The following is a 27,905-nucleotide window of genomic DNA, read 5'->3' as shown; positions in this document are numbered from 1 at the left end:
TTGACAATAAAAGAGGGAAATTTTCTTTTTTGTGACCACGATTTAACGAGCAAACAAAAGTTGGCTATAAAAAAAACTTATCCTATTTCAGGATGTGCAGAGCGGAAAAAAAAATTATTCATGAAATCATAAATTCTCTCACGAAACGCTCCTTGACTCGTTACGAAGTGCATATAATAAGATCTCCCCGATGCAACCAAGACGGAAGACATCAGTTCACCTTTGTATCTGCTTTTGCAAATTAGTGATTTAATTTCTACAGCTATATGGGGATTGTAAAAAGGCTTTTATTTCAACTTTTCCTTCGGGGGGGAGGCTAATATTAAAAAAGAATTTACATTTTTATTGCTATGAATAACATTTTTTGCTTATTTGAAAAAATTTTTATTTTATTAAATTTGCTTTCTATTTTCAAAGTTTTTTAAAAACTTTTCTTTGAAAAAGAAATTATCGACTTTTACCAATAATACAAACGAAAAGAATAAAATAGTATAATTGTAAGAGAGACTTTAGGAAATTTTTTTTATATTTTCATTATTAATCGAAATATTTCGCCATATATTTAAATAACAAAATAAATAAAAAGTAGAAAATCTTGTATACTAAACAGACAGTGAAAATAATTTTTATTTTTCTATAATTATTATTAAAATAAAATAATTGCCATGAATTTATAATAATTTCTCTCATCGGAAATATTGAAAAGTAAGTGAACGTTCAAATTATCAAATGCTATATTCTACCAACTCATAACGTGACCTCAAAATCTAGTTATTCCATCTTTTATCTCGTTATACTTTCTCTTTAATCTATGTTAATGAATCTTTACAATGTCAAGATCACTCGGCGAAGTATAAACATTAGAATACTGAAATGATCATCTCCATTTTATGGCTCTTTTCCTTGTCAACAAAAAAAAAAAAGTAAAAGTTGTTGTTGATCGAATATTGAAAAAATAGGCTACAGTTAAATTTAGATTTCTATTTATACGTAACAAATTTTTTTTTTTGAAAATAACAATGAATTTGCATTTTTTTTTTAATAAAAATTTTTCTAATTTTGTTTTTATTACTTTTTTAAAATATTCACAGGAAAAATTAGATGACTGACAATTTTTTATAAATTATTTATAAAAAAAAAAAAAATCTTTAGGTATATTTGCAATTAAAATACAAACATTTTCGCATTAAAATGAAATTTTATGTAATATATAAATACATTGAAATGAAAATTTAAATCAAGAAAGTTATATATTAAAATTTTTTGAAAGGATTTTTCAAGGTATGAAAAAATATATTTATTCAAAATGGCGAGGGTAACTCATTCAATATGAGTGTAGCATTAAGTGCATGAGAGAAAAATGCAATTTGGAGTTGTCAGCCGAGAAAACTGGAGAAACGATTTATCGTGTTCTTGAATGGAAACCGCATGAAGAAAATGCCTCACCTGGTAGCTTGGAGGTGGGGTCCTGAATTGAAATTCGGGATAAATCATGGCAGCGTATGGATGCATTGGCCTTGCCGGTGGAATCCTTCCCGAAATCCCCGTGAAGCCAAAGAAACTCCCGCAGTTTTCTCGACAGGTCACTCGCCACGCTACTGCACTCACAGTCACTAAAACGACTCCAATACCTGTAAATATAATAATAAAATCATACGAGATGCAATAACAGTCTGTGAATCTATATACGAAAACCATAAAAAAAAGATCGTATTTTTGATTAAAAAAAAAAGATAATTTTATAGTAGAGTTTTATCAAACGTTGCACATTTCTTTTTACGACTGTAAAGAACTTTTTTCCAAAGTACATTAGTGAAGATAAAATTCAATATATAAAAATAATGGTTTGAACATGGAAAAAAAAGAGGAAGACAAAAGATATTGTGAAAGGGTTAAAATCCTGTATTTCATTTGAAAATTGCTATTAATCGTGGGAGTGATTTAGAAGAGAAACGAAAGTCTAGAGAAAAAGTATATGGCAAATGAGTATTATATATCTATGAGAGGATTATTAAGAACACTCGAGTATAAAAAAAAAAATATGGCACTCTATAATCTCTCGAGTGAGAGAAAAACTCTCATTTGCTATACTTTCACACTATATATATACACATACTCCTTCATCAATTGAAGCCTATAATTTAATTATTAACTCTATCATTAAATTTTGTCTTAAATTACATTTTTTTTTAAAGGAAATAATAAAAAGAAAGTTTCGTCGTTTTTTTAGAAAAAAAATTTTTGGTCACATCAAATTTAATACCATTTGTCACAAATGTAATCTTACATTTTGTTGGAAAAAAATCTATTTTCAATAGAGCGCAGCTGTCTTTGTAGTTGAAGTTGTCAATCTTCAGAAAAGAAAATAGAAATGCGGCCCTGATTTGAAAAAAAAAAAAAACGAACGAAAAGAGATTGATGAAAAATAAAAATGAGAGAGGTATATAGAAAAAGCATGTCAGAGGTAGGATCAACCGCAAAAGCAGATCGTTGGTAGGATATATTAGTGTGTGGTGTTATACATACGTATATATACGTAAGATATCCCTAGTCTTAACTAGCGGACTTCGTTCTGTTACTTTCTAAATGTATAGGCTTATAACCTGCGACCCAGAGAATGTTGCTCACAATAGAGAATGTTCTATAACCTACACAGCTAACACCCACACCACGCGGTTCCTCCCGCATTAGCTATTTCTGTTACTGAAGAACTAATTGTGTGCTGACAGTGACAACACGACTCGCTTCTTTGGCTAATATATATACTTTAAAATTTATAATTAATACCATCCCTACTTAATTTTAATCCATAATTTTGTGCCTAAATATCTTTTATCGCCATCATAAATCAATTTTTGTACTTTTATATTAAAAATTGTACAATTCCCTTGAGAAAAATTCTTAATCGATTTTTTAAATGTAAAATTTTAATTTCAAAACCTCTTCAATTGGATAAGTTATTGTAACTACTAATACTATAAGAGAGAAGTTTTTTAATTAATCGATCCCAAAGAATTAAGGGAACATGAAGAATATTTAAGTTTGCCGTATAATGTGAGCTTAAGGTTCGCGTTCTTAAGATAATTGAAATCCCTTCCCCTCGTGGCAATTAACGGTATTTGTGAATCTGGATCAACTCTATAAAGACAGTATACGCGCGAGGAAAAGAAAGCGAAATTTCATTTGCGAATAACATCTTTTGTTTTACTTTAAATTTATGTGATGTTGTTGATTAAAAGTAATTTTCTAGAAAGCTAGAAACGATGGGGACAAAAATTATACTACTACATTTCAACGAAAACTCAACTTATCATATAAATGAAACAATAATGTAAAAACAACTATTTTGGATTAAGAGATACGAATTTACTAATTGATAAACTGTTTGTAATATGCATAACAATCGAATGATTTCGACATTTAATTTATTTTTTAAAACAAGATTTTACAATGTATTAACATCATTTTCGTTCTGTAATGAAAATTGTAGAACAATGAAATTGTAATATCGAATTTATGATATAAACTATAAACAGTGCTTTATGCCTTTAAAATACCTATATATCTGTTATAAATCAAAATACAGAAACTTTTAGTCTTTTATTCCAAATAAAACAAAATCGTTTGACTATTTTTTCTATCTGAAAAAGATTACTGAAAATCACGATGAATCCTAGATTTCTGAAAGCATCCTTTCGATTAATGTTATAATATTTAATAATTAGAAAGTTTCATCAATAACGTGAAAGTACTGCGAATTGCTCTAATAATTTATATTGCATAACTTTCTTAATATCTATCTGTATCTTCGGAAATCTTTTTTAATATATTATTCATTCGCGCAAGTAACACATAATTTCATTCACTATAACTCATCATACTCTTATGAAATTCAATTATACTGCACAAAAAATATAACAATAAAAAAAATCCATTTTTTCCACAAGAAAAATTTTTGTTTGAAATTAACAAATTAAATTATGCGTTAAATAATAATGGATTGAAAACTACGATGATTGCATATATATTCTCAATTACCTTATACTCATCTCATACAAAGTGTGATGAGGGTTTGTTCTTAAAGGTCAGTGTAAAATATAATGTCCAAGTATATTCGATATAATTATCTCTTTCGATCATCCGAAAGAGTTTTTTTTTTTTTTTTTTTGATCGTGAAGATAATCAAACAGCAATTTAATGTGACTATGCATTTTTCAAATGAGCTCACAAATGAATATGTATTGTACCTTGGCAGATCGACATTCCAAAGAAACCATAAGATTTAACTGGTATTGTTTATTGAGTCGCACTTGAAAGGAATTAAATCTCTAATGACCAATAATTCGTTTTGTCCTTCCAACTTTTGCTGCGAGCGAAATTTGATTTGACAAATATCAAATTAAAGCAAATCTAATTTTTATTTGAAAATTATTTTATTTTCAACGCACTTGGTATAAAATTAAGACAAATATTTACTACTAAAATTTTTACAATTAAATGTATTTAAACATTTGTGAATAACTCTTATTATATAGTCAGAGCTTAGGATATGGCAAAAACTACTCTGTTTTGAATATGAAAAGACCTCAAAAGACCCGAAGTAGTTCAAGGACTAATATATACAAGAACCAAAGGACGTGCCACATATTGAGACGATATTCTTCTGAATAAAGACTTTTGTCTCGTGTGATTTCAAGGCAAATATTATTTTTCTTAAAGCTATATGGGTGTTAAGAGAATTTTCCTTCTCGCCGCGCGCATTAACTTCGTGCATTGCATAATTCAAACAATATTAAAAAAAAGATGCTGCATTTTTAATATTGTGCGCTTTGCATAGTTCCTCGATCTCAAAGAATTTTTTTTTTTTCTGCATAATTTCAACTTCTTTATAATAATTATATATATACGAATGCATTCGTCATTGGTTGATTATTCCTTTAATTTATCATCTGATGTAAAATTACTGTAATTATAAATTATTATATTTTTATTTAAAATTTTAATTTTTCGATAATTGTTCCTTTTTTAAATTATTTTGCTTCTTTTAATTTTTGTAATTTGCATAATATTAATTTGAAAAAAAAAAAAAAATTTTCATAATTGATGAGTTTTGAAATATGTATACTTATATATTATTTTGCCGCAGTGGTAAATTACACATTTAATTGCAAATGATTGCAGATTACATACCGAGGATTTGTGTTTATTGGAAAACAATTTTTCGCTGTCGATATATATATATATAGATGTTAAATATATCCTCTGTCTTTTTAAATGGTTTTAAATAAACAGCACTGATTTCATAGATATCGATTGATAAGGCACACGTATTTTTGACCTCGTGTATATAAAGTTTCATAATGCGCATGGCACTTGTTAAATGAAAAATCGAAATCCATCCGCCCAACCTAAGAATGAATATACAGTCTGGTGGATCTCATAGATAAGTTAGTCGAGCCAATTGCAACGTATTTTACAACCATGAATTATTGATGCGATATAACAAACGTTCGTATATATATATACCTATGTATATTTACTAACCTTGGTTCAATCTAGCAGATGGACCGTACGGTAGGATATTGCGAAAATTATGCGACGGAAAATAATAAAATGCTACTTGCAAATATGCGCGTTGCGACATTCATTTTCAATGCAAATTCGACAAGTTATAAACAGTTTTGTATTTTTCTTTGTTTCAAAGTCGAATATTTATCTAACACCATGGATATATTATGGAAATTTATTTTTTATTTAAAAATTCATAATTTAAAAACTAACAAGAATTTGAATAAGTTTTTCTGTTTCAAAAGTGATTTATGTATATACTATTGAAACAGAAATTAGAAGAATTTAAAATATTTTGTCTGACTAAAACTAACATTTACTACTGATGCTAAAAAAACGTTTTATCTGACCATGAAAGTCTTTGACTACTTATTAAAAATTAGAACAATTTGAAAACAAATTTTACTAATAGTAAAAAAAACTAAATATTAAAATTTTAAAACGTCTGACAAAAACTGATTTCTACTACTGAATCAAAAATTACAGAAATTTAAAAGATTTTGTCTGTCTAAAAAAGTCTATGACTACTAATAAACAAATACGAATTTGGAAAAATGTCTGACTAAAACTTTTATTTTTCTATACTAATAAGGAATATAAAACTTTTTGTCTGACTCTAACTGTCTATGACTACTGATAGCAAAATTCAAAAGAATGTAAAGAAATGTCTGACTAAAATCTTCCTCTTCTACTGGGAAAAAAAAAATTCAAACGTTTTGCCTATATAAAACTGTCTATAAATACTGATAAAAAAAAATTAGAAGAATGTTTAAGAAATTATTTACTGAAACTTCGTTTTTCCACTGATAAAAATAATGTCGTGTCTGACTATTTCTGCCTTTATCTACTAATAATTACATTACAATAAATTGAATCGTTTTGAAATTAAATTTCACTGAACCTTTTCAAAAATTCCGTTGTCTAAACAAATCTCACATTTCCTACTTATCAAAATTACAAAAAAAATTTTGTAATTCACATTTAAAATTAATGTCAAAATTACAAAAAAAAAATGTGTAACTCACATTTACCATTAAGTTTCTATTTTTAAAATTTCAAGTTTTGCCTGTCAGCAACTGTCTTTTACTACTGAATCTATATATTAGAGTGGGGGATATAAATACTCTCACGTAACTTAGATAAGTACGCAGCTAATTCAAACATATTGTTGATGACTTAGCTCATTTTTTTTCACTGCGCTACTGAAAAATAATTGAATTTAATTTTCAAAAAAAAAAAACTACTCTCATCGGAAACTAAGATCAACAAATTACATCATTTTATAATAATTACACCATTATAATTTGATAGATTTTTTTCGAGAATTTTTTTTTTTATTTTCAAATTCTATTGTTTTTAGCTTATATTAAAACTGTCATTGTTTAAAATTAACAAACATTCCATTTAACGTTGTTATTGGAAAATAATTAACTTCTACTATATAAATACAATAAAATGTATTAGACCTTGTGATTGTTTATGGATCAATTTTATATATATATATATATATTGAATCAGCATTAAAAAAATAGAGACCCGTTACGGTTGAATTACACATTAGAAACAGTCTTTGATTACACAAAGACAGTGAATGTATATAGAATGGAAAACTCATAGGTCTTAAGGTGCAAATCATTAAAGAGAATCTGTGATGCATGATTGCCACCTGTCGCGTGCTTGAACAATTAAGGCCTTACAACCTTGCTGTTTACGGCACGTGGGCCCATAAGCAGAGTTGTCATTGCGCGCGTACTAACTGCGTGAAACCTGAATTATTACATAACTTTGAGAAGACAACTACGCACAATGTGCGTGTAACGAATCAACTATAAAGCTTTACGATATTCGTTGTTGACTTGTATATATATATATCTATACACATATATTATTTATAGATTCAATATATTTATATCTATGCCGCGCAGCTATAACCTTGCTCGAGAATTCAAATAAGCACTTGTCCCATGAGACGTAAAATGTATTCTTTATCTTCAAGATTTTTTTTTCCACTACAAAAGACATTGATAGGACGGCGAGGAAGGACATTTATTACTGTACCATATATAACAATGTCATTGTTAGTGTGTCAATAGCAAATACAAAGTCAACTGTACCATATATGTCTATACTTTTGTTAGAAATGTCACTTTTGAAAATCTGATTTTTGTCAATCAAAAAAAAATTTATCGACTTTTGAATTTAAAAAAAAAAAAAAAAATCTTTCTTTATCATTGCAAAAGAATAAATTCTTCCAGATGAATAAAACTGAAGTAAATATTGTAAATTTATGACTATGAAAGCAAAGTATATTGAAAAGTAGTTAAAAAATATTTTTTATGGAATTATAAAGATAGTTTATTGATTCATATTTCTTTAATGACAGTTTTGACAAGATTAAAAAATTACGTCCCCTTTATTTTATTCTTTAATGAATTAATATTTTCGAAATTAATAATGAAAATTATTACTGTACCATTAAATGCAAAATTATTTTATCATAATTTTGAATACTGCAATATTTATTGGGCCCCTTTTTTTTAATTTTTATAAATATAAATTAAATAATAAAATAAATTACTCCTTTAATATTCGTATTACTTTGTAATATATTTGACTAATATTATTATTGTTACTTTTACTAATATATAAAGAACGATAAAAGTTCTTCCTCGGTGAGATTTAAGATTCTGGCATTCTGCTTAAAAAGTTATGTTAATTTTCCAATATGCAATAAAAATTCAACATTAAGTTCGAGCGCAAACGATTGTAAGACTTTCCAATTTTAGTGGCTCTTCTCTTCATTGTATAAACAATTGAACTAACAATGCAGTAAATTACAAATATATCTTGTATTTCGTTTCGCTCGATAAAACACAAAAGTTTTATATACTTTTGTCGTTGTGTTTAACGGATATATGAAACATGCTTTCTGTCTCCAAATATGAATCAAAGCAGCTGCTATTCGTATTTCAAATATTGGCCTATTGGCATATTTTGTTTTTTTTTTTTTGAATCACTTCCATTATTCTAATTATATTTCTAACTTTTGTTTTCTTCAAAAATTATACAATTTTTTAAGAATTTTTCTTTCAAACAGAAAGCAATAAAAAAAGAAAGTGAAATACATTTGTGTATTTTTGAAAAAATTAGGAAATTAAAAATATTTTAATGCTAAATAATTTTTGGAATCTATATAGAAGAATATAAAATTAATTTAAATATTATTACTTCTATTTATGCGGAAATAGAAGACAATAAGAAATATATTACAGTATTCAATATCGCATCAGTGACGACATAAAATTACATTTAACATTATCAATGTACTTGACAAGACATATATTATATCATTAAAAACAAAATTCCATTGAAAAACGTTTCACATAAAAACCCTCGACCTTGTAATTCAAATAATCTATTTAGTTTCTGCGTGGTCTATTGTTTTTCTATAATTTTTTTTTTATGATCCTTTTAAATAGTAATTATATTTATTACAAAGAAGTTATAAAAATACACATAATTTATTTGCCGTTGCAAAAAAAAATGCAAAAAAAAAATGTAATAATATAATATTAAGTATATTTACGATTTTGTAAATTAACATTTAAATGTTTGTGTATTGAATAACTTTGCAGATCTTTTGCATGTTTTAAATATTTTTTTTTTGCAGCGTGTATAATAGAGACCCGCCTATTGAAGTAAAAACTAGATTGAGTGTGCACAATTCTTTTAATATGGAACTTTGATCTAAATGAATTGAAGGACGGTGGTCAATGATTACGTTTCTTGTTGAGATGATTATTGTTATATTTAACCTTTAAGTCAAAATCGATAACGAGAATAAATAGGTATTTGTTTCAAATTATATAAGTAAATAAATATTAATAAAATATAATAAATATGAATAATTAAATCACATTAAATTTTTATATTAATTAAATGTTAATTAATTATGTATTAACAAATTATATTTTTTTTTAAATAAAAATTATTTTACTGTCTAAACTCTACTTTTATTTATTGTCTGCGTTAATTTTAATTGATAGTTTTTTTTATAATTTTGCCGGAAAAGATAAAAGTTTTATTTTTTTTTTTTTAGTGAAATATTATCATTTATCGCGAAAAATATAGTTATTAGTCATAGTTTACTTATATACATTTACAATAATTGCTCTTTCAACATCATCAGTGACAAGTGCCTCAGAAAACAACTTTCTCGCCATTATTGACTAAAAGTGAGTGTTTAACTTTAATAGTTCAAAGAGATTTTGTTTAAAATATAAATTTATCAGTATTTAATTTACGTATTTTTTTTGTTATGTCAAAAGATAATCTCTTATCTAAAAGAGTTCACATTTTGAATCGTCACACCTTAGACATTAAGAAACGCATTACTTCATACGACAAAAGTATAGAATAAAAAAATGAATTTTTTTTTTAAGTCTCTAAACAAATAAATAAAATGAAAAAATATTTAATATTTTTTTTTTTTTCAATATATTTGTGCAAATAATTTTTTAGGTCCAAAATATTGAAAATCTCACACGCTCTTTGTGTTCGGTGACAATAGGGAAAATAAAAATTTTTATCCGTGAGAATGGAGTCTCTAATTGTTGTTGGACATTATTTATAATATAGTTGAACATTAGGTTGGGAAAAATAATTTGAAGGACTGCAAAGACTTCACCAGTTATATAGAATACATAATTCGTGTGGGCATCATTAAATCGTGTCACGCACAACCATCCACTTACTCTATGTTCTACAACTCATGTTCTCTTATTTCACAAGAGAGAAGACTTTATTATTAATTTTTTTTTTTTTTATTATAATTATTAAAAGCGGCACACCTCCCGCTTAAAACAACTCAAGGCTCTGAAATCTATTTTCATTCCACAATCAATATATATATATTTTATTAAAAAAAAAATTGTCAATATAATTATGACAATAAAATATTTTAATCTAGTATAAGATTTTAAAAAATTTTTAAAAACGAATTCAGTAATGATATTGTTAATTGCTAAATATATATATATATATAAATTTTGAAATGGAAATGAAAATAAAATTTATCCTGCAAACACAGTTGTAGCGTACCGTGTTCGGTGATAAGATTGTAATAATATAAAGAGAAAGGAAAATCGATAGATCACTTACCGATCATGAGTAAAGCAACAGCAAAATGATCACGACCTGTTGCCCTGAGAGCCCCTAAGAGCACCCCAGCCCCTGCGCAAACAAGTCCCACGATTCCAACGCCAAGGATGGACCAACGAACGGGAGGCGAGCCCAATCCACAACATTGCTTTGGCACTGCGTCCCTGTAACAAGAAAATCAACCGTAGAGTGACCTACTGACACACTCGATCCCGCCGGAAAGCGGGAAAGGTATATATATATATATATATATATATATAAGCCTGCAAGGATCCTGCGGATCTTAGAAACCACAGATCTCCTATAACAAACTAACTCGATAATTGTATCTCCCTGGTTATAAATTAGATCAAATGACTCATTTGCTTACACCAAACTTTCGATTGTACTTCTTCCTACTAATTTGCTTTTTTCGGACGCATGATTATGTTCTAAAAATCATTAGTCATAATTTACATTTTATCGAATTTTATTTGTCCTAATTAGTTTTTGAGCCGAATTTTAATTTGTTCGAAATATCATTTGGCATAATTTTCATCAATCCGATTTTTTATATGGCAGAATTTTTATATAACGGAAAATTCAACTCACAGAATTTTTATTCCTTCGAATTTTTATTTGTCAGAATTTTCATTTGTCCGAATTTTCAAATGGCCGAACAAACAATCGACAGAAAGATTTCGGCGCGATTTTTAAAATCAACCAATCAAAAATTATTCATAAAATTGTGATTGGTTGATTGACAAATGAAAATTCTATCAATTAGAAATTCTATTAAATGATTTGTCGGTTAAGTAAAAATTCTGTAGTATGAAAAATCGATTATATGGAAATTATATCAAATAATAATTCGAACAAATGAAAATTCATCTAAATGGAAATTCTATTCAATAAAATTCTACCCAATAAAAATTCTTTAAAATGCCGATTATGTTAAATGAAAATTCGGACAAATGAAAATTCTGACAAATAAAAATTCGAAGGAATAAAAATTCTGTGAGTTGAATTTTCCGTTATATAAAAATTCTGCCATATAGAAAATCGGATTGATAAAAATTATGCCAAATGCTATTTCAAACAAATTAAAATTCGGCTCAAAACTAATTAGGACAAATAAAATTCGATAAAATGTAAATGATTTTTAGAACATAATCGTGCGTCCCGCTTTTTTTTATATTTTATAATACGAGGCTAAATTATTTAAAATAATAATTTAATAAAACAATTTTTCTAATACATAAACTATATTCTGTTTTTTCTAATTTGTTATAAAAGGGGATGATGATATTTGTGACCTCATTGTTTTTTTGGCCTGGGATGAAAGATATCGCGATTAACCCAATTATTATTTAAACACTGATAATTGGAAAGCTAAGTAATCGTTCCTCGAATATCTGTAATGGCATTTAGCTTCCCTTCAGAGATTGGGGAAATTATTGATTTTCATGAGTTCGTCAAGGATCGTGGGTTATTGCTTGACTGGAACCTTGACTGGAAAAGAACACGTGCGCTATACTGATTTCAGTAGAATAAAAGTTTCGAAATTAAGGACTTTAATAGCACATCTCAGTATAAATAGGCTTTTAGAAAATAATTTTCTCTTGAACTACAATCAGGGAAATCTTTATTTGAATCAAATAAAAATATATTTATCTCATAGTTTGAATGTGCACCATGAAAAAAGTAATCTCATATTTAGAGGAAAAATCCTCTCAATTTTTCCTCTTAAAACAAAAGTATTCCACTTGAATGTAGAGTATTTTTATTCTTTGGTAACTAATAATAAAACAAAATAATTTTTTTGAGGTTCTGATGTCAAAAACATTGAATTAAAGTTAAATAAATAAACAAAACTATTAATTAATGTAAGTAATTAACTATAAATCATAAATTATATTTAATATTTAATTAAAGATATTTAATTTAGTGCATGATAATAGCTTTTCTTTATCAGTGTTTAACCATAATTGTCAAATTATATGCGAGAGGAAAATCCTCTCAAGTGAAGACTATTACTTTTGATACAATATATAAGTAGAAAATATGCATCAAATTAAGAGGAATTCGCTAGAATCAAGATTACTTTTTTTAGGGTGTGTAATAACATTTTATTTGTTCTAAATAATTTTATTCAAATAATTTTATTTAGTGTAATTAAAATTTTTATTTACTCTGTAAATCTCAATGAGTATAAAAATATTTACTAACTTTAATTAGTGACTCACTTTTTGCTTCTGAATTAGTAAAATTTTACTAATTATTAGTTAAATTTTACCAATTCTTAGTAATTCTAAAGCAAAAAGTGAGTCGCTAATTTAAATTAGTAAACATTTTTTCAGATTTAAAGAGTAAATCAAGTATTTATTTGGCTCTAAAACAAATATATCTTTACCCTAGTAGAAATTGTTCCCTTGCAGTTCTTGCAATTAATTTATTTATTCTCACACTTGTTAAAACTAAGTACTTTATATAAAGTCATACTAAATATGACATCACGTAAGCTTTCCTACAATCAAAAAAAAATATATATAATTTAATATTGTGTCATTTATCGAATAGTTTTGTTGCGTCTTTAACAACCCATTGTAGAACATTTTTCTCGACACGAATGTATACATAGTGTACCTTGTATATAATATACATTCGATATGGTTATATACACTATAATCTGTGTACAATAGTTTATATTCGCGCTTGCTTCTATAACAAGAAAGATTCTCTTCTCGCACGGAACATTGTAATCAGGATTCTGTTTCCAACGCGATGCACATGGATGACCTCCCCCGACATTCAAGTGCCATAGAGGAAAAGTGAAATTATATTATGTACGTGACCGAATTCATAGAAATGAAACTTCTATTTAATATCCCCCTTAAAAAAGGGGCAGAGTTTTAGCCTTTAAAACACTAGTATGCTACTCGAAAAAATATTGTAACTGAATTTATGAAGCGAAAGTTCCGGTTTCACGGTTTAAAAAGTTATACAAAGTTTTTTTTTTCAATTGAAAAAATTTGTTTTACGAATTTAAAATCCTTAACAAAATTTTTTCGATAAAACACGAAAAAATTATTATAAAGAATTTTATGTTTATTAAAACAACTTATTTTTCTAGTCTTTCTGAAAAATGTTATGAAATTTCTTTGCTACTTTTAGAAACATCAACATCTTTTTTTTAACTGAATATTATTTTTCATGTCAATAAAATATTAATTTTTCAATTTTTTCTCCTATATAGGTGCTAAAAACTACTTGAAATTTCAAGTATTGACATTTACTGAAAGTTTTTATCTTCATTCATATATATATACTGCAATTGAAATCCAATAATCACATATACATATATACATTGATTTCGCTTTGCGCACATTTATACATTCAATAGAACCTTGAAAAAAAATTTAATGAATGGTAGATAAAAATTAATAAACTTTATAAATGAAATTTAATATATGTAAATGAAAAAATCTTCCAATATTGTACAAACATTAAAAGTTCTTCATATTTTCTAAATAGTATGCAGTCAAGCATATTAATTTCGCATAGTTTACATTTAATAGAAAGAGATTTCAAAGTTACTGATGTATAAATATATTATATATAATATAAAATATATAAATATTGCATTGATATAAATATCATTAATTTAATAAATAGTTTATATTTTAAATAGTACTATAATTCATGTTTCTATTTCCTGTATAATTGAATTAAAAATAATAAACGTTTATTATTTGAGTAAATCTCGATCAATAAAAAGAAGAAATATGAGAATACTTTGCTATAACAAAAAAAAATAGTAAAAAAAAATCCTTATAATTTTAATAACTCTTTTTAAATCATTAACTTAATTAACAAAGTTTATTTCGTTATTGTAAAAATTGTATATAATATTATTAAAACATTGTCAAAAAGAAAACATTTCTAATTACTCCAAAAGTAATTTAAAATTGTACAGTGAAATGAATATGTATCTCATTTACTCTGGAATGCACGAGAAAATAAATATGTCTGGCAATATTTGGTTGAGCGAAACAATCTTTTTTTTGTCAGTAAAGTTCGTGGAAACATTATCCCATGCACATACACAAACACAATATATATATATTACATATTGTTAGTTTCACGTGGTTACATAAAGTCGCTTGGTAAATATTTAATTAGTAAACAGTAAACTAGTCCTGTATTAAATTAAAACCGATGTTAACTTTTTTTTTCTATTTTAAAAAAATTATATATCTATATATTGTGTGAATGGATCAGAAAATAGAATATAACACACATATTCTCATTATTTTATATATATATAGACTTTAATAAGCCATCAGACGAATAAAATCGATTGGTTTATTTCAAATTGCTCGTGTTAAGCGAATATAATATCCATTCATGTATAACAGAGAAGATGATTTACAAAGCTATTGCATTTATGGTAAAATTAAATACTTCCTTCCTTTTGCGTGTCAGCCATGAATGCCAAAAGGAAATTAAATGAGTACTCGCTGAAAATCATTTGTAAATTTCCTTTACTACTTCCTGTCGATCGCTGTCTAATTAGTTTATCTATACGCTTCGAATTCAAAACTCGTCTTTATATAAATACATATGTATAAAATATATATGTTCACGTCAATAGAAAGAAGAAAAATAATTAATGATGCACGAAATTACCTTCTCTACGTGCGGAAAAAAAAGTACGGTTCCCACATCACAATATGTCACATTAAAAATAAAAATAAAATAAATTATCCAAATATGGAATCTGAAAACTATGTGTCAAACATGTATTTATAAGCTCAACCACAATTATGAATGCGGCACATCACAACTATAAAACAATCCAATTTCTAAAAAATGATACTGAATTTATATTGATAGAAAAAAATATTTACACTAATTTGAATAAACGCATAAAAAAAAAGATGAAAAAAGAAAGGACAAAAATTCTTTCACTTTGTTCGGATGTAAGCAAAAAACTTATGAGAAGAAAAGTAACGGAAATAACAAAACACGAAGGTGGATTGGGAACAGTGAAAGCAATATACTCTCAGATTATTCATGTTTATTATAACCGGATCCCCCTTTCTGACATCCATTTTTTTTCTTTTTTTTTGCTTTTTCTTCCTCTTGAAATGTTTCTTTTACTATAACAAAATATAATTGCAATAATAAAATAAAAATGCAACTTATCATAATTATATTATTAAAAGTCGAGAAAGTAGATTTATTTCAACTGTCAAAAATAAGAAAAGTGTTTTCAAAAATTTTGTTTTAACTTTTAAAAATATTTTTAAATTTCTGCATGTTCGTTTTAAGGTCACTATGATTTTCTGTCATCATAAACTTCCAACCATGTTAGGAAATTTGAAAAATAAAATTCTTGTACATTATTTTAACAAACATTAAACATTGTTATAGAATTCTAAAATCTCATTATTCTAATTTCTCTAAAGGAAAATTTACACCGTAAATTTTTAACTGTCAACAAAAATTAAAAACTCCATTTTTTCCCAAAAAAAAAAGAAAAGATTATGTGCTAATAGTAAAACTGCAATATACATTACAACTAGTCGCGCTTTACAAGTATAAACGTATCATTGACTCGCTCAACTGTTATGCAAACCTATAATAAATTCTCACAATATATATATATACATATTTTAAACAAGATCATATACACCAGTATAAGGATTTTAAATACGTATATGGTCTGCATTCCAATAAAAATAGTATCCATAAAAACGAACATGTGTTATATGCTCTTTTTTTATATGTATATACCTTTATTTCTACACCGTTATATTCTTCCGGATGGGCACATTACAATGAATTTTAAAAACGTTCTAAATCTGCTATACATTTGTGGCGCGCGTAAGATAATGGATTTCGAAAAAGGCAAAGTAGGTGACCATTAAAAAAGACACTTGACAATTTTATTACGGTTCATTTATTCGAAGAATTGGAAAACACGAGATTTCTGAACATACTATTAAATAAAGACAGAAAAGGATTTTAATGGGTATGTTGAGTTTTTCAGGTTCAGTAACCTTTGATTATTCACCTGACATGTGTGACAATGTGAATGAACCTGACAGAAAGAATCACAATTTGTATTAATGCCAATTATATGTTGCTTCAAATAAAAATAGAAAGATATATAGCTTCGAATAAAAATAACAATGCAAATTGCAACAGTCAACGTTTCTCATAAATTTAATAAATAATCGTTTAGTGAAATAATATTTTTTAAAAATAGTATTAAAAATGCTACTTTTTTTCAGCATAGTAGCTTCATTTATTGGTAAGTGTTGAAAATAATACAAGTTAATTACCTCAATTAATGATAATTACTAAAATTGCGTTTCAATTAACTAAAAAATTGCCTTAAAATATAGATATTTTTAATTTATAATACTAATTTCATATAATCATCTATTCTGATAATATAAAATCATTTCTTTAAAGAAAATTCACTTTTAATTAACGATAACTTGTCACGATCTTCTATTAGACGAAATTATCAGATCTCATTCTAAAATTGAAAATTATTTTAAATTTGCTATGAAAAATGATGAAATTCACTCTCCTCCTATATAAAAATATTATTACCATCTTTTAGAGAAATATATATATTCAACAAACGAATATTTCAAATGTTTATATTTATATTATAAATGAAAATGAAATAAATGTAAGTTTAATTCAAAGTTGAAATTATCTACAGTTATGCGTGTATATATATATATGTATATGCATGTCATCAAATATGATTGTGCAGGTCTGCAGGCTGATTGCTTCACAAATATTGCATGGTTAGCCCATGAAACAAGCTAGCAGTCATTATGATTGTATGTTCATTGAGAATCTGTATATACCATATATGCGTATAATATTAAATACTAAATACACACAACTGCAGATACTTTCAAGCGAAACGTTAAAAAATACAATTTTCAATTTTAATACATAGTATATAATTGTAAAATTAAAAGGTGTATTTAATTTATGCACATATTTTTTTAATATAAGAAAGAAAAAATTTTATTTATTAAAAACTATCGTTAATTAAAAATCAAGAACAACTCTTAAGAGAGTGTTAATTATAAAGTTTAACTACATTAGTTTATATAGTTAATTTGTTAAAAATTATTATTAATAGAAAATTTGAAAATATTTGAAAGCAATAATTTTAAAGCAACTGTTAATTTTTAAAAAAAATTTAATTGAAGCCACCAATTTTCGAAACTATCATTATATAAAATACTCTTAAGACAATCATGTTTTATAACGACCATAGAAAGTAATTTAATAAGAAATAATTATTACCCTTAAACTACTTTTCTCACCTAATTCCTAAAAATATATTATTTTTTTTTGAAAAGCAATTTTTTACTGTACAAAAATTTTAATTGGTATTTATAAATCCTTTTATAAAAAAAATATCGTAAACAAAATAGTCTATTTTTATACTGGTAAGTATCCATGGAAAATTATTAAAGAAGAAGTTGATTGCAGTTGATAATAAAATTTGTCGCGCTTGTAGTTCACTTGTCCCAAATACCTATTTTTTAAGGTCTATACTTTCATTTAACTGACTGCACATAAAAATGCAAATTTCAAGTAAAAAGACAAAAGGTACTTTAAATTTTTACTGCTGACAAGATGTGTTCTCACAAAAAAAAGACATTTTATTGATAAATAAACCCAGTGAAATGAGATTATCCTGAATTTTTCAAAAGAATTTCATTGAATTCATTATATATACTTTTTCAAGGTCTGTGAAAATAATAAATTTTTTTTGGAAACTATCTTTGAAAATAGAAAGCAATAAAAACATTAATAATAATTAAATAATAAAATTAATAATAATAATTAAATAATCAAATTAATAAAACAATAAATATTTAAAATCCTAACAGTAAAAAAAAAATAATAAAAGAAAGCTGATGCAGATTAATTACAAACATGAAATTATATGATAAGGTTACAATTAGATTAATTAATATCAATTACTGAATACATATAAATGACTGTATAATGAGAAAGACAATACAATGGGTGGAATTCAAATGAATGAATTTGATTTGAATAGAAGGAAACGAAAGATATATATTATAAAACAGTGAAGAAAAGTAAAAACGATGTTTTTAACTTTTTATTTTGTCATATAAGTCCCTCGACACATTTGATATTCAAATGTAATCAAGAGTCATTCAACTCGCTTGAGACAGTTGATTTAAATATAGTATCTGCTGTTTATTGATCTCAACAAGCAAAAGCCACCGCTTCCCAGCTGTGAGCACTTGCATAATCGTAGTCATTTACTTTTGTTGTAATCCCCATTGCTTTGGAGCTCTTTGCTAATCACAGAAAAGCCGCAATTCGATTCGGAACATCTTAAGCCACCTCATATATATATACCTACATTGCAACTAATTAAGAAATAGATCATTTTATTACCAAAGCATACTTCCGCGACTTGCTCAACATAAAATTGTAAATAATTCTTCACATTAATTAAATTATAATAAAAAAAAGATGAATAGTGCAATATTCGCCCTTCCATCATTAAATGATACTTATTATTATTTATGGGAGAAGAGAATTATCTACAATAATTAAATTAGGGTGAAATCGCAAAAATAGATTTTTTTTTTTTGAAAAAACGCTTATCTGGACCTGTTGGCCCTTAAATAAATAAATATTCTTAGAATATTTTTTAGTGCGTCAGAGAAATATTTTACTAAACAGTAATTGAAATTGATTAATTTAAAAAAAAAAATTTTTTCTACTACCTCCTTAAATTAAGTTTTCAAAAGAGCTTACATTTGCAAATGATTGTTTGACCATTTCCATCGTAAAACTATTTTCCAATTTGCATTGTTTACTAAACAAAAAATCGTGAGAGTATGAAAACGCTTTGTCGAAAAATTTTGAGTAAACTGACTTTAAATCAAGTTTAGTCTTTAAACATTGGAACATTTCAAGGAGAAGCATTTAAAAGTGATCAATACATGTGTCCCACATATTCAACAGCAAATTCTATTTGAAGCTTGAAGTTTACATTCATGAGGATAATTATTCTTGACGTTGCGAAATACTCTTTTCTCTCCTCTATATAGGAGTATATATGTATACAAGCAGCGAAGTATATATCTCCGGGTTCGATGGACCGTCGACGAGAACGAAAACAGAAAAATAAAAATTTCCAATACAGTTCCATTATCCAGAGACCTAGTTTTTCGGGAAGTGCCAATCGATTCAGAGCAATGCCAGTTTTTCTACACTCAGAGAGAAAGAGAGAGAGAGAGAGAAGAAAAAAAAAGAATATTCCCAATCAAATTCATCCCTCACAATATTTCTATATACTTCAGGAGTTTATCCTTCACTATTGTTTTTCTCCCCTTGATGTTGTATTTTTATCAATTTTAAAAATGGCATTGTAACAATTTTAAATTTCACTCGACAAGGAAAATTCTGTAAAAAAAAATTTATATCATCCTGTAACTTTCACACACTAAACTAAATTTATATATCATATAAAATATAATTTTATATACTGTATACTATATATAAGAATATCGATATAAGAAAAACGACTTGGAAGATAAAACCTTAAAAGTCTTGTTCCGTGAAATAAAAATGAAATTTCCAACTATTTATATAGAAAAAAAAGGAAGAAAATTGCGTTTGTTGATAGTAATTTTGAGTCAATATATTTTTCTGAGTGCGCGCACTTTTATATAGGATTCTGGTCAGGTTCATATATAGTAGAATATAATAAATGCCATCATCTGACATAAAATTATAGGGGTTCGATTCCTATCATGGCCATTAAGACTCCCTCATGCGCGTTAATGCGTAGTGAGAAGAAAAATTGATCGCTGTTCAGAAAGGAAAAGTTAATGGCGATAGGACAAAAATACGTATATATAATATGCAATATACTATATATATATATATGAATACGCGACGATGCGTGAGTAAAACGAATTACGTACATGCACTTGCATAATAATGTGGAATTCCCCTTGTTCATTATTGGAAAATGTGCTCCTTGTAAAGGATGCCAATAATTTTTGAAGGTCGCGTCATCGAATTTAAAAAAAAGGGGTCGAAATAAATCTTACGTGTCAATAAACAATGAAAAAGAAATTTTTAAACAATATAAAAAAAATACATTAATCTCTTTCAAATAATTTACGATCATTAAAATATTAATTATTTCTTAGGATTATTAATTATTTATTAGGATTATTATTTTAGTAAAGAATTCTGAATATTAGTGGAAATTTTACTGAAACGATTCACGTTTAAATTTCAACTATATTTTATTAGTGAAATCTCATTGATTCAAATTTAGAGAGTATAATAAATAGAAAGTAGAAATTTTATTTAAATGATATACTTTTAAACGTGTTATTTTATACCTTACTGCAATAGTGCTTAATTTTTTAATGACAGATGTGACCTTTTACTTATATTGGGGCAGAGGAAAGATATAAAAGCTCCCACAGCTCTCTTTGGGGCGATATAAATTAATCCACACGTTAAGGTTCTACGATTTATAATTCTAAACGTTTAATGTTATCTGATCACGTTATGTTATATATTTTCTATTATTGATGTCCTTTCCAATATTTTTCGTCTATATACTTTTGTCTAAACTACATGTCATAATTAAATTTCAACAAATGTGTAACGTTAATTAAAAATCATTTAATATTTCACATCTGTTCAAAACGAAATTATATTTCCTTAATTTCAAAAATTATCTTTTAGTTCATAAAATTAAATATTTGTGACAAAGGAGAGTCAAATTTCACTTTAAAAAAAATGGGGGAAGAGCTAGGGTATAAAAATAGATGAAAGAACGATTAATAAGCGATCTCTAATTATTATTTTAACATATGTTTTTGGGGGAAAAAAGTTTCTTTAGATTTTAAATTTGAAACATTTTTTTTATCCGTAACATAAAGAAGAAGAAAAAAGTTATGAAAACAAATTTTGTTAAATTAAAAAAACATGTGATTTAACGCTCACATAATCTGTAATAATTAATTAAACGTTTTATTACCGCATGATTAAATCATAAATTAGCTTTCCCATGATCTTGTACGGACGCGCACTTAAACACTAAATTCATGGCAATTATAATTTCAAACATAGTGGCATGTCTTGTCACAAGCATATTATGCGTTTCTGTGCGCATATATTTAATGAAAACTTTTTTTTTTAAATAAAAGCTAGAGGCTATAATTAGCCAACAAACTCAATTCTATATTAAGTTTTGTTTTTAAGTTAGAAATTAAATATATTCTCTTTGAGTGAAATTTTATAAACATAAAATTAAATCTTTCTAAACGCATATTTTATAAATATTATAGTATAATGTTTATTACATTTTATTTTAGAATAAACTTCCAATTATATGAAATGTGCAATTTGTTTTAAAATATAATTTTCATAAAGTTTTCGCGCTAATTATATTTATTCCACACACAGATGAGTAGAGTATAGTTAATTTTCCTTTACGACCTTCATTGAAGCTAAACATGCAGAGTGCATGTAGCATTTATTAACATTTGCATTTACACAGATAAAATGGGGGAAAAAAAAAATTTCACTAAATCTCCTGAACTTTAAGTGTCCTATTCTAGTTTGTACATTGTGAAATTATTTCATTGAGATATCACGTCCAAGAGGAACAATTTATATCTAGTATATTCATATCGGATTAACTTTTGTATTATACTTTGCCATTAACTAGTCTTGTCGCGAGGGAACGTGCCAGATTAACCTGTACGATAATATACTTTTCTTTGTCCATGGAATTTATAAACGCGATGTATATATATATATATATATATATATATTTGTATATATCCGTTGCATTTGTTTGTTTCTATATAGTTAAAGAAAAAAAAAATTGTTCGAGGGATGTACCTCCAACTCGTTAGAAGATGTAACAACCCGGCAATTCATGGGAAAAATAACAAGCATTAGTACATATAGTCCTTGAGTCATTTTTTTTTCTTTTCATAGTTTTGCGGATATACCAAATTTCCCAACAATATATACTGAAAAAAGCGTTAGGATTATCGTGAATATAATGGGAAATGATGATAATTTACCATATAATCATTACGTCAAGAATTTTTATTCTTAATAAATAAATTCAATTTTTGTTATCCTTGCCCCCCGATTAAATGGGAAAATAATCTACATTTTGGAAATATCTATAAATATTTCGAATCGTCATTCATCAATTTCAACCAAGTTTTTAGAATCATTAAGGGGAAACTCATCTCTCTTTTTGTTTCATCATTTTCTTTTTCCATCTCTTTCTATATCATTATTTTAACTTACAAAAACAAGTTTGTTGTTTCTAAAAACATTTCAAAGAAATAAATCCCCTGAAGAAGGTGATTATAGTCTGACACTAAAATATTGACATGTGATTGAGGACCAAAACTATTATTCTACATTTATCCTATATTCAACAGATTTAAATATCGAGAATACAATTTTAAAAGTTTTCTATAAAAAAAAACACCAGCAAAATTGTTTTTTAATAATAAAAATAAAGATTTTAACACATGTCCTTCAAATAGTTAGAGTGCAATAGTCAGATTTCATGAGAATTGTTCAACCCCTAAAAAAAACGCCCCAAGGGGGTTCGAACCCTCAACATGCTTGAGTAAACCAAGCTCAGTATTTTAAGCGCATTAACAACTGCGGCTATCATTAACTTCAGAATCTTGATAACGCTGCACATGACTGGATATAAGGAAATAATTTATCAAAAAATAAGAAATCAATACTTTCAATGTTTCTTCAATACTGATTGTAAACAGAAATGTTAAAAATATAGAATTCTTATTTTTGCATAATTTAAATTTAGCCATTACACAGTTTTCTTGTGTGTATCAAATTGATACAAGAATTAAGATCAACTCATGCAACGTTTTGATTCGATATAAGGTAGCAAATTGATCCAAATATTTGGATCATTTTCAAGAAATGATCCAGAATATGGGATCATTTTTTGATATCTGAATTGGTATCAAAGTATAACTGTCATGGCTGGCATGCTCTTATTGACAAGTTTATTAATTAATTTATTCACTGCACTGATAATTCAGATATTAAAAATACTTTTATTATGAATTTTAAGAAAGAGAGAAGCGAAAACTTATAAATTGCTAGCAATTAAATAAGAAAAAATTTATTTCGAAATAAAATGAAATACACTAACATTTATTTATATTTATCACATAAGATTTAAGTTAAGTTCACAATCACAACACTTGAAAATTTTTAATTATTTTTATGGTTCAAATAATTATCAATAATTTATTTATTATAAATGAACAAAATTTAAGCAATACACGCTTGATAAATATTTCTAATGCGTTGTCAATTAATGCAGGTATCAAAAAATGATCCCATATTCTGGATCATTTCTTGAAAATGATTCAAATATTTGGATCAATTTGATACCTTATATCGAATCAAAACGTTGCATTCCAAAATGATACCATCAAGTTTACAGTGATATGTATCATACTGTCTTCTACGTCTTTTGTCTGTCTTTTTCATACTGTCTTCATCTTCCATGATTGTTAGGAAAAATTTCATTACTAATTAAAATATAAATAATTGATGACCCTGTAATTATCGGCAAATGACAAGAGAAAATTATGCACTAACCTGCCGAAGGCGGAGACACTAGCTGGAACGGGGAAAGGTAGACCCAGACTAAGGCCCCGGAGACCTAGGTGAGGTGGCGGAGGATGCAAAAAGCCTCCCACAGGGGGCACAAGTGGCACTCCTGGTGCAGTCGTTGAGACCACGCATCCATGATCACCTGGATAAGTCGGTGGCATCGAACATGATCGTAAGGCTCTTCGATGCTGTCTCCTCATTCTCCTCTCCCATCTTCTTGCATCGCGTACCTCATTCGCTTCCTGAGTAGGCAGTGAAGTAATTTGCGGACCAATTTGGGGTCCCACTTCCGTTTGCGCCTCCGTCGAGGTGTAGGAGCGGGGATTCTCATTGGTCTGCTCAATCTGCGGAACATGTGGATCCTGCTCCGCCTCGGGGTTAACAGTAACATTTTCCACGACACCTCCATCAACGGTGACGACACTTATGGGCTGTGGGGCATTCCCAGAAAGCGCCCCGGCCATTGTACGCTCCTGAACATCGGTCTCCACAGGAACGCTTTACCCCCCTTTCTCTCTTTCCCCTTCCCAACAACTCACTCGCTCTTGCTGCAAGAGTTTCGGTCACCTTTCTTTGTCAATGTTTGGTCGCTTCTCTCTTTTCTTCATCCAGAGTTACGCTATTCGTCCCTCTCTCTCTTTAGCTTCTCTTCTCTTTTTTTTCTTTCTTTTCAGGTTCTCCTCTCCCTCTGGGCTCTGGAATGACGACAACCTGACTCTGTTTCTCCTGTAGCGGAACGCGAGTCCGCTTCTTTGTCCAAAGGGATCACGCGGTACGCGAGATGAAGGTGGTTCTCCACTTCCTCGAGGTTCAGACTCTTAACCGCGGCTCTCTTTAACGACTGTACGGGTTAATTTTGCACGGCCATTAGGAGAGCTGCCGTGCAGATTTGCTGAGTCGATTTGTCCACTCACAGAGATGATTCCTTTCTTTTATGGATCTTTGTAGGAGAAAAACAGGCACAATGTCACGGATCAGTGAATACTTTGGCTTCGGTTTTTGGAACCAAGGTTATTTGTTATATATATATATATTGACAATCAGGACACCTTTCTGTTCGACTCGAAACGCTCCTTGGAGCGTCTTGATGCTCCTTTTTGTAAGAAAAATTCTAAATTCGTTCCCATGAAGAGATTCAAATTTTCATTTCTTTTAATGATTTTTCTTGAAATTTTTTTTCCTGTTTGGTGGCTAGAAGTCCTGGCAGACACTTTGGCCGCTGTACCGCTTCCACCTTTGGTACACAAGTCACGTCAGCATGATCTGAAGAAAGAAAGAAAAAAATCAGTGCGTCTTAGCATTCTCCTAAAAGGAACGATTGCACTTTTGCGCCTACATTGCTCTTGGCGAACGGTCGTGACCGCTTGCCAAGAGTGAACAACAATCTGGCGCGAGGTGCCACCGACAGATCGCTCCAGATTGTCACAGTGCTCGATTTCTTAGTTTAGGTGAAGGATGCAACCGAGAAGATTCTTTAAAATTTCGTTTTTTTTTTTTTAATGTGGCAAGGATTCCTCTCAGAGGCCTGAAAGGAGATACAAATTCCCTGAATCGCTTTGTACAATCAGAGCCAATCAAGCGTGGAAGTAATGTCAATGTTAAATTTGCATACTCATTATTTTTAACAACTATAATATTGTAATTGTAAAGAAAACAAAAAAAAAAAATTTTTAAATAAAATAAAAGAGAGAATGTAACAGCTAAATACGTTAAATAAGTGGGGAAAAAAAACATTAAAAATATGACTAAAACAGACTTTAAATTAATTTTTAATTAAAATATCCCCTATGCACGGATTAATTTACTAAATTCTATAATTTTCATTTATTTTCAAATTTAATGCTACAGTGACACATCAAATTACATTTTATTGTTTGAAGCAACGTAAAATATTTGACATTACATACATGTCACTAAAAGCATAAAACACACCAACATATTTTAACAAATATGCTGACTGATTTTGAACATTTTGATCTATCAACAACTGACACTTTTGAAATTCACTGCATTTGAAAAAGTCATTTTCAATATTATCAATCATTGTATAATGCTATGAATAAAATGTATCAATCATGTTTCAGTCAGTGTTAAATTGATTGATTTGAAAAGTTCCTCTTGTAAGTTAAATTAAAAACTAATATTAAAATATAAAAATAATTTTCTATCTTTATGATTTATATTTTTTATTGTACATACCATATTACTATTTCTAATTGTGTTACTGTATTTTAAAAATATAGATATAATTTATTTAAACATTTTGTTTTCCGAGGCATTAAATTATTTAATGCAGCAAATAACTTTCGAGTAGAGAATCAAACCAAATTTCAGTACTGAATAATTTTGAGGTTTCCATATATACAAGTACAAGTGGAGAGCGTCAATTGGAATTGAAAGGATAAGTGGAATACAATGAGATTTAATCGAAACATTGAATATATAGCAGAATGAATGTATGAATTTTGCAAATGACAAAATTTTTATTGCAAATCGAATAAATCTGTGTATAAATTCTATTAGCTTCTAAAATAAAAATCATTTCTTTTCACAAATGTTTTTAAACTACTGAAAAGTAAACTAAAGGACAGCAAAAAAAATTTCCAAAAAATTATAGAAAAAAAAAATGCATTTCTTGAAAATTATAAAATTGTTCATAAATACAATTCCCGGGGTAATTGTATTTCCTATTTATAGAACGTCACCTTCGGTTTGGAATACTATTTTTGTGAGTTAGGTTAATTAGAAAGTTACACTTCTATGCACTTAATTCGAAAGTGTTTGTATTTGAAGGCAGTTAATTTTGAAAGCGTTAAATGTTTAACTGTATCTCCGAAAAAAAAATCTGCCAATTCTTGTAAACTATCTGTAAATAGGATGAAAATGAAAATTTTTTATACATTTATTAATTCGATACTTTTGTATTTTTAATCAAGACAACAATTTAATTAACTACTGGAAATATTAAATTATATAACATTTTTAGATACCAATATAAGATTTATAAAATCATATTATAATTTTTGTTCAGCAAAAAAGAGATACTTTTATTTTTACATTAACTCCGCGATTCAAAAACTATATAAAAATTTAGTGTAAATAAAAGAAAAAGAAGACTAATGTAGTTCAAATATAAAGGATTTGCATAGTCATTTGTTAAGGGCGATTAAGTTCAGCCTTCTCAAGCAAAATGTAACATAATTTATCGTCCCCAAAGCCACAAGAAGTTATTTCTAGATTATCATGTATTATAAACTTGGGTCACTATATTCTAAACTATATACAATTCTGTAGATATTCCCCGAGCGAAAAACTTATTTATTTCATGTTCAACAATATTTTTGGATTTTTTTTTTTTTTTTTTTTTTTTATTCTAATTTACAATTTGTCATCTAAAGGAGGAATTTTTTCCTATATACTTAAATCTTATTTTTATCTTAAAAAATTCACAC

General features: G+C 27.4%; 1 protein-coding gene across 2 annotated transcripts in view; it reads right to left on the bottom strand.

Annotated features, from left to right (window-relative positions):
* Positions 1–27,905, bottom strand: part of LOC127289570 (uncharacterized) — a 44,537-nt gene that overhangs the window by 6,264 nt on the left and 10,368 nt on the right. For both annotated transcript variants that reach the window (XM_051317563.1, XM_051317564.1), the window contains exons 2-4: positions 24,439–25,716; positions 10,729–10,892; positions 1,447–1,631 (exon numbers count right to left, since the gene is read on the bottom strand). In XM_051317563.1, the coding sequence (XP_051173520.1) occupies positions 1,447–1,631; positions 10,729–10,892; positions 24,439–24,917 (828 nt within the window). In that variant the 5' untranslated portion in view covers positions 24,918–25,716. The remainder of the gene's footprint in view (positions 1–1,446; positions 1,632–10,728; positions 10,893–24,438; positions 25,717–27,905) is intronic.

Source organism: Leptopilina boulardi, unplaced genomic scaffold (assembly GCF_019393585.1).
Source record: "Leptopilina boulardi isolate dan_hultmark-lab unplaced genomic scaffold, ZJU_Lbou_2.1 LbouV2_48, whole genome shotgun sequence".
Lineage (NCBI taxonomy): Eukaryota > Metazoa > Arthropoda > Insecta > Hymenoptera > Figitidae > Leptopilina > Leptopilina boulardi.
The sequence above is the reverse complement of the archived record's forward strand: the minus strand, read 5'-3'. Positions and strand labels throughout refer to the sequence as shown.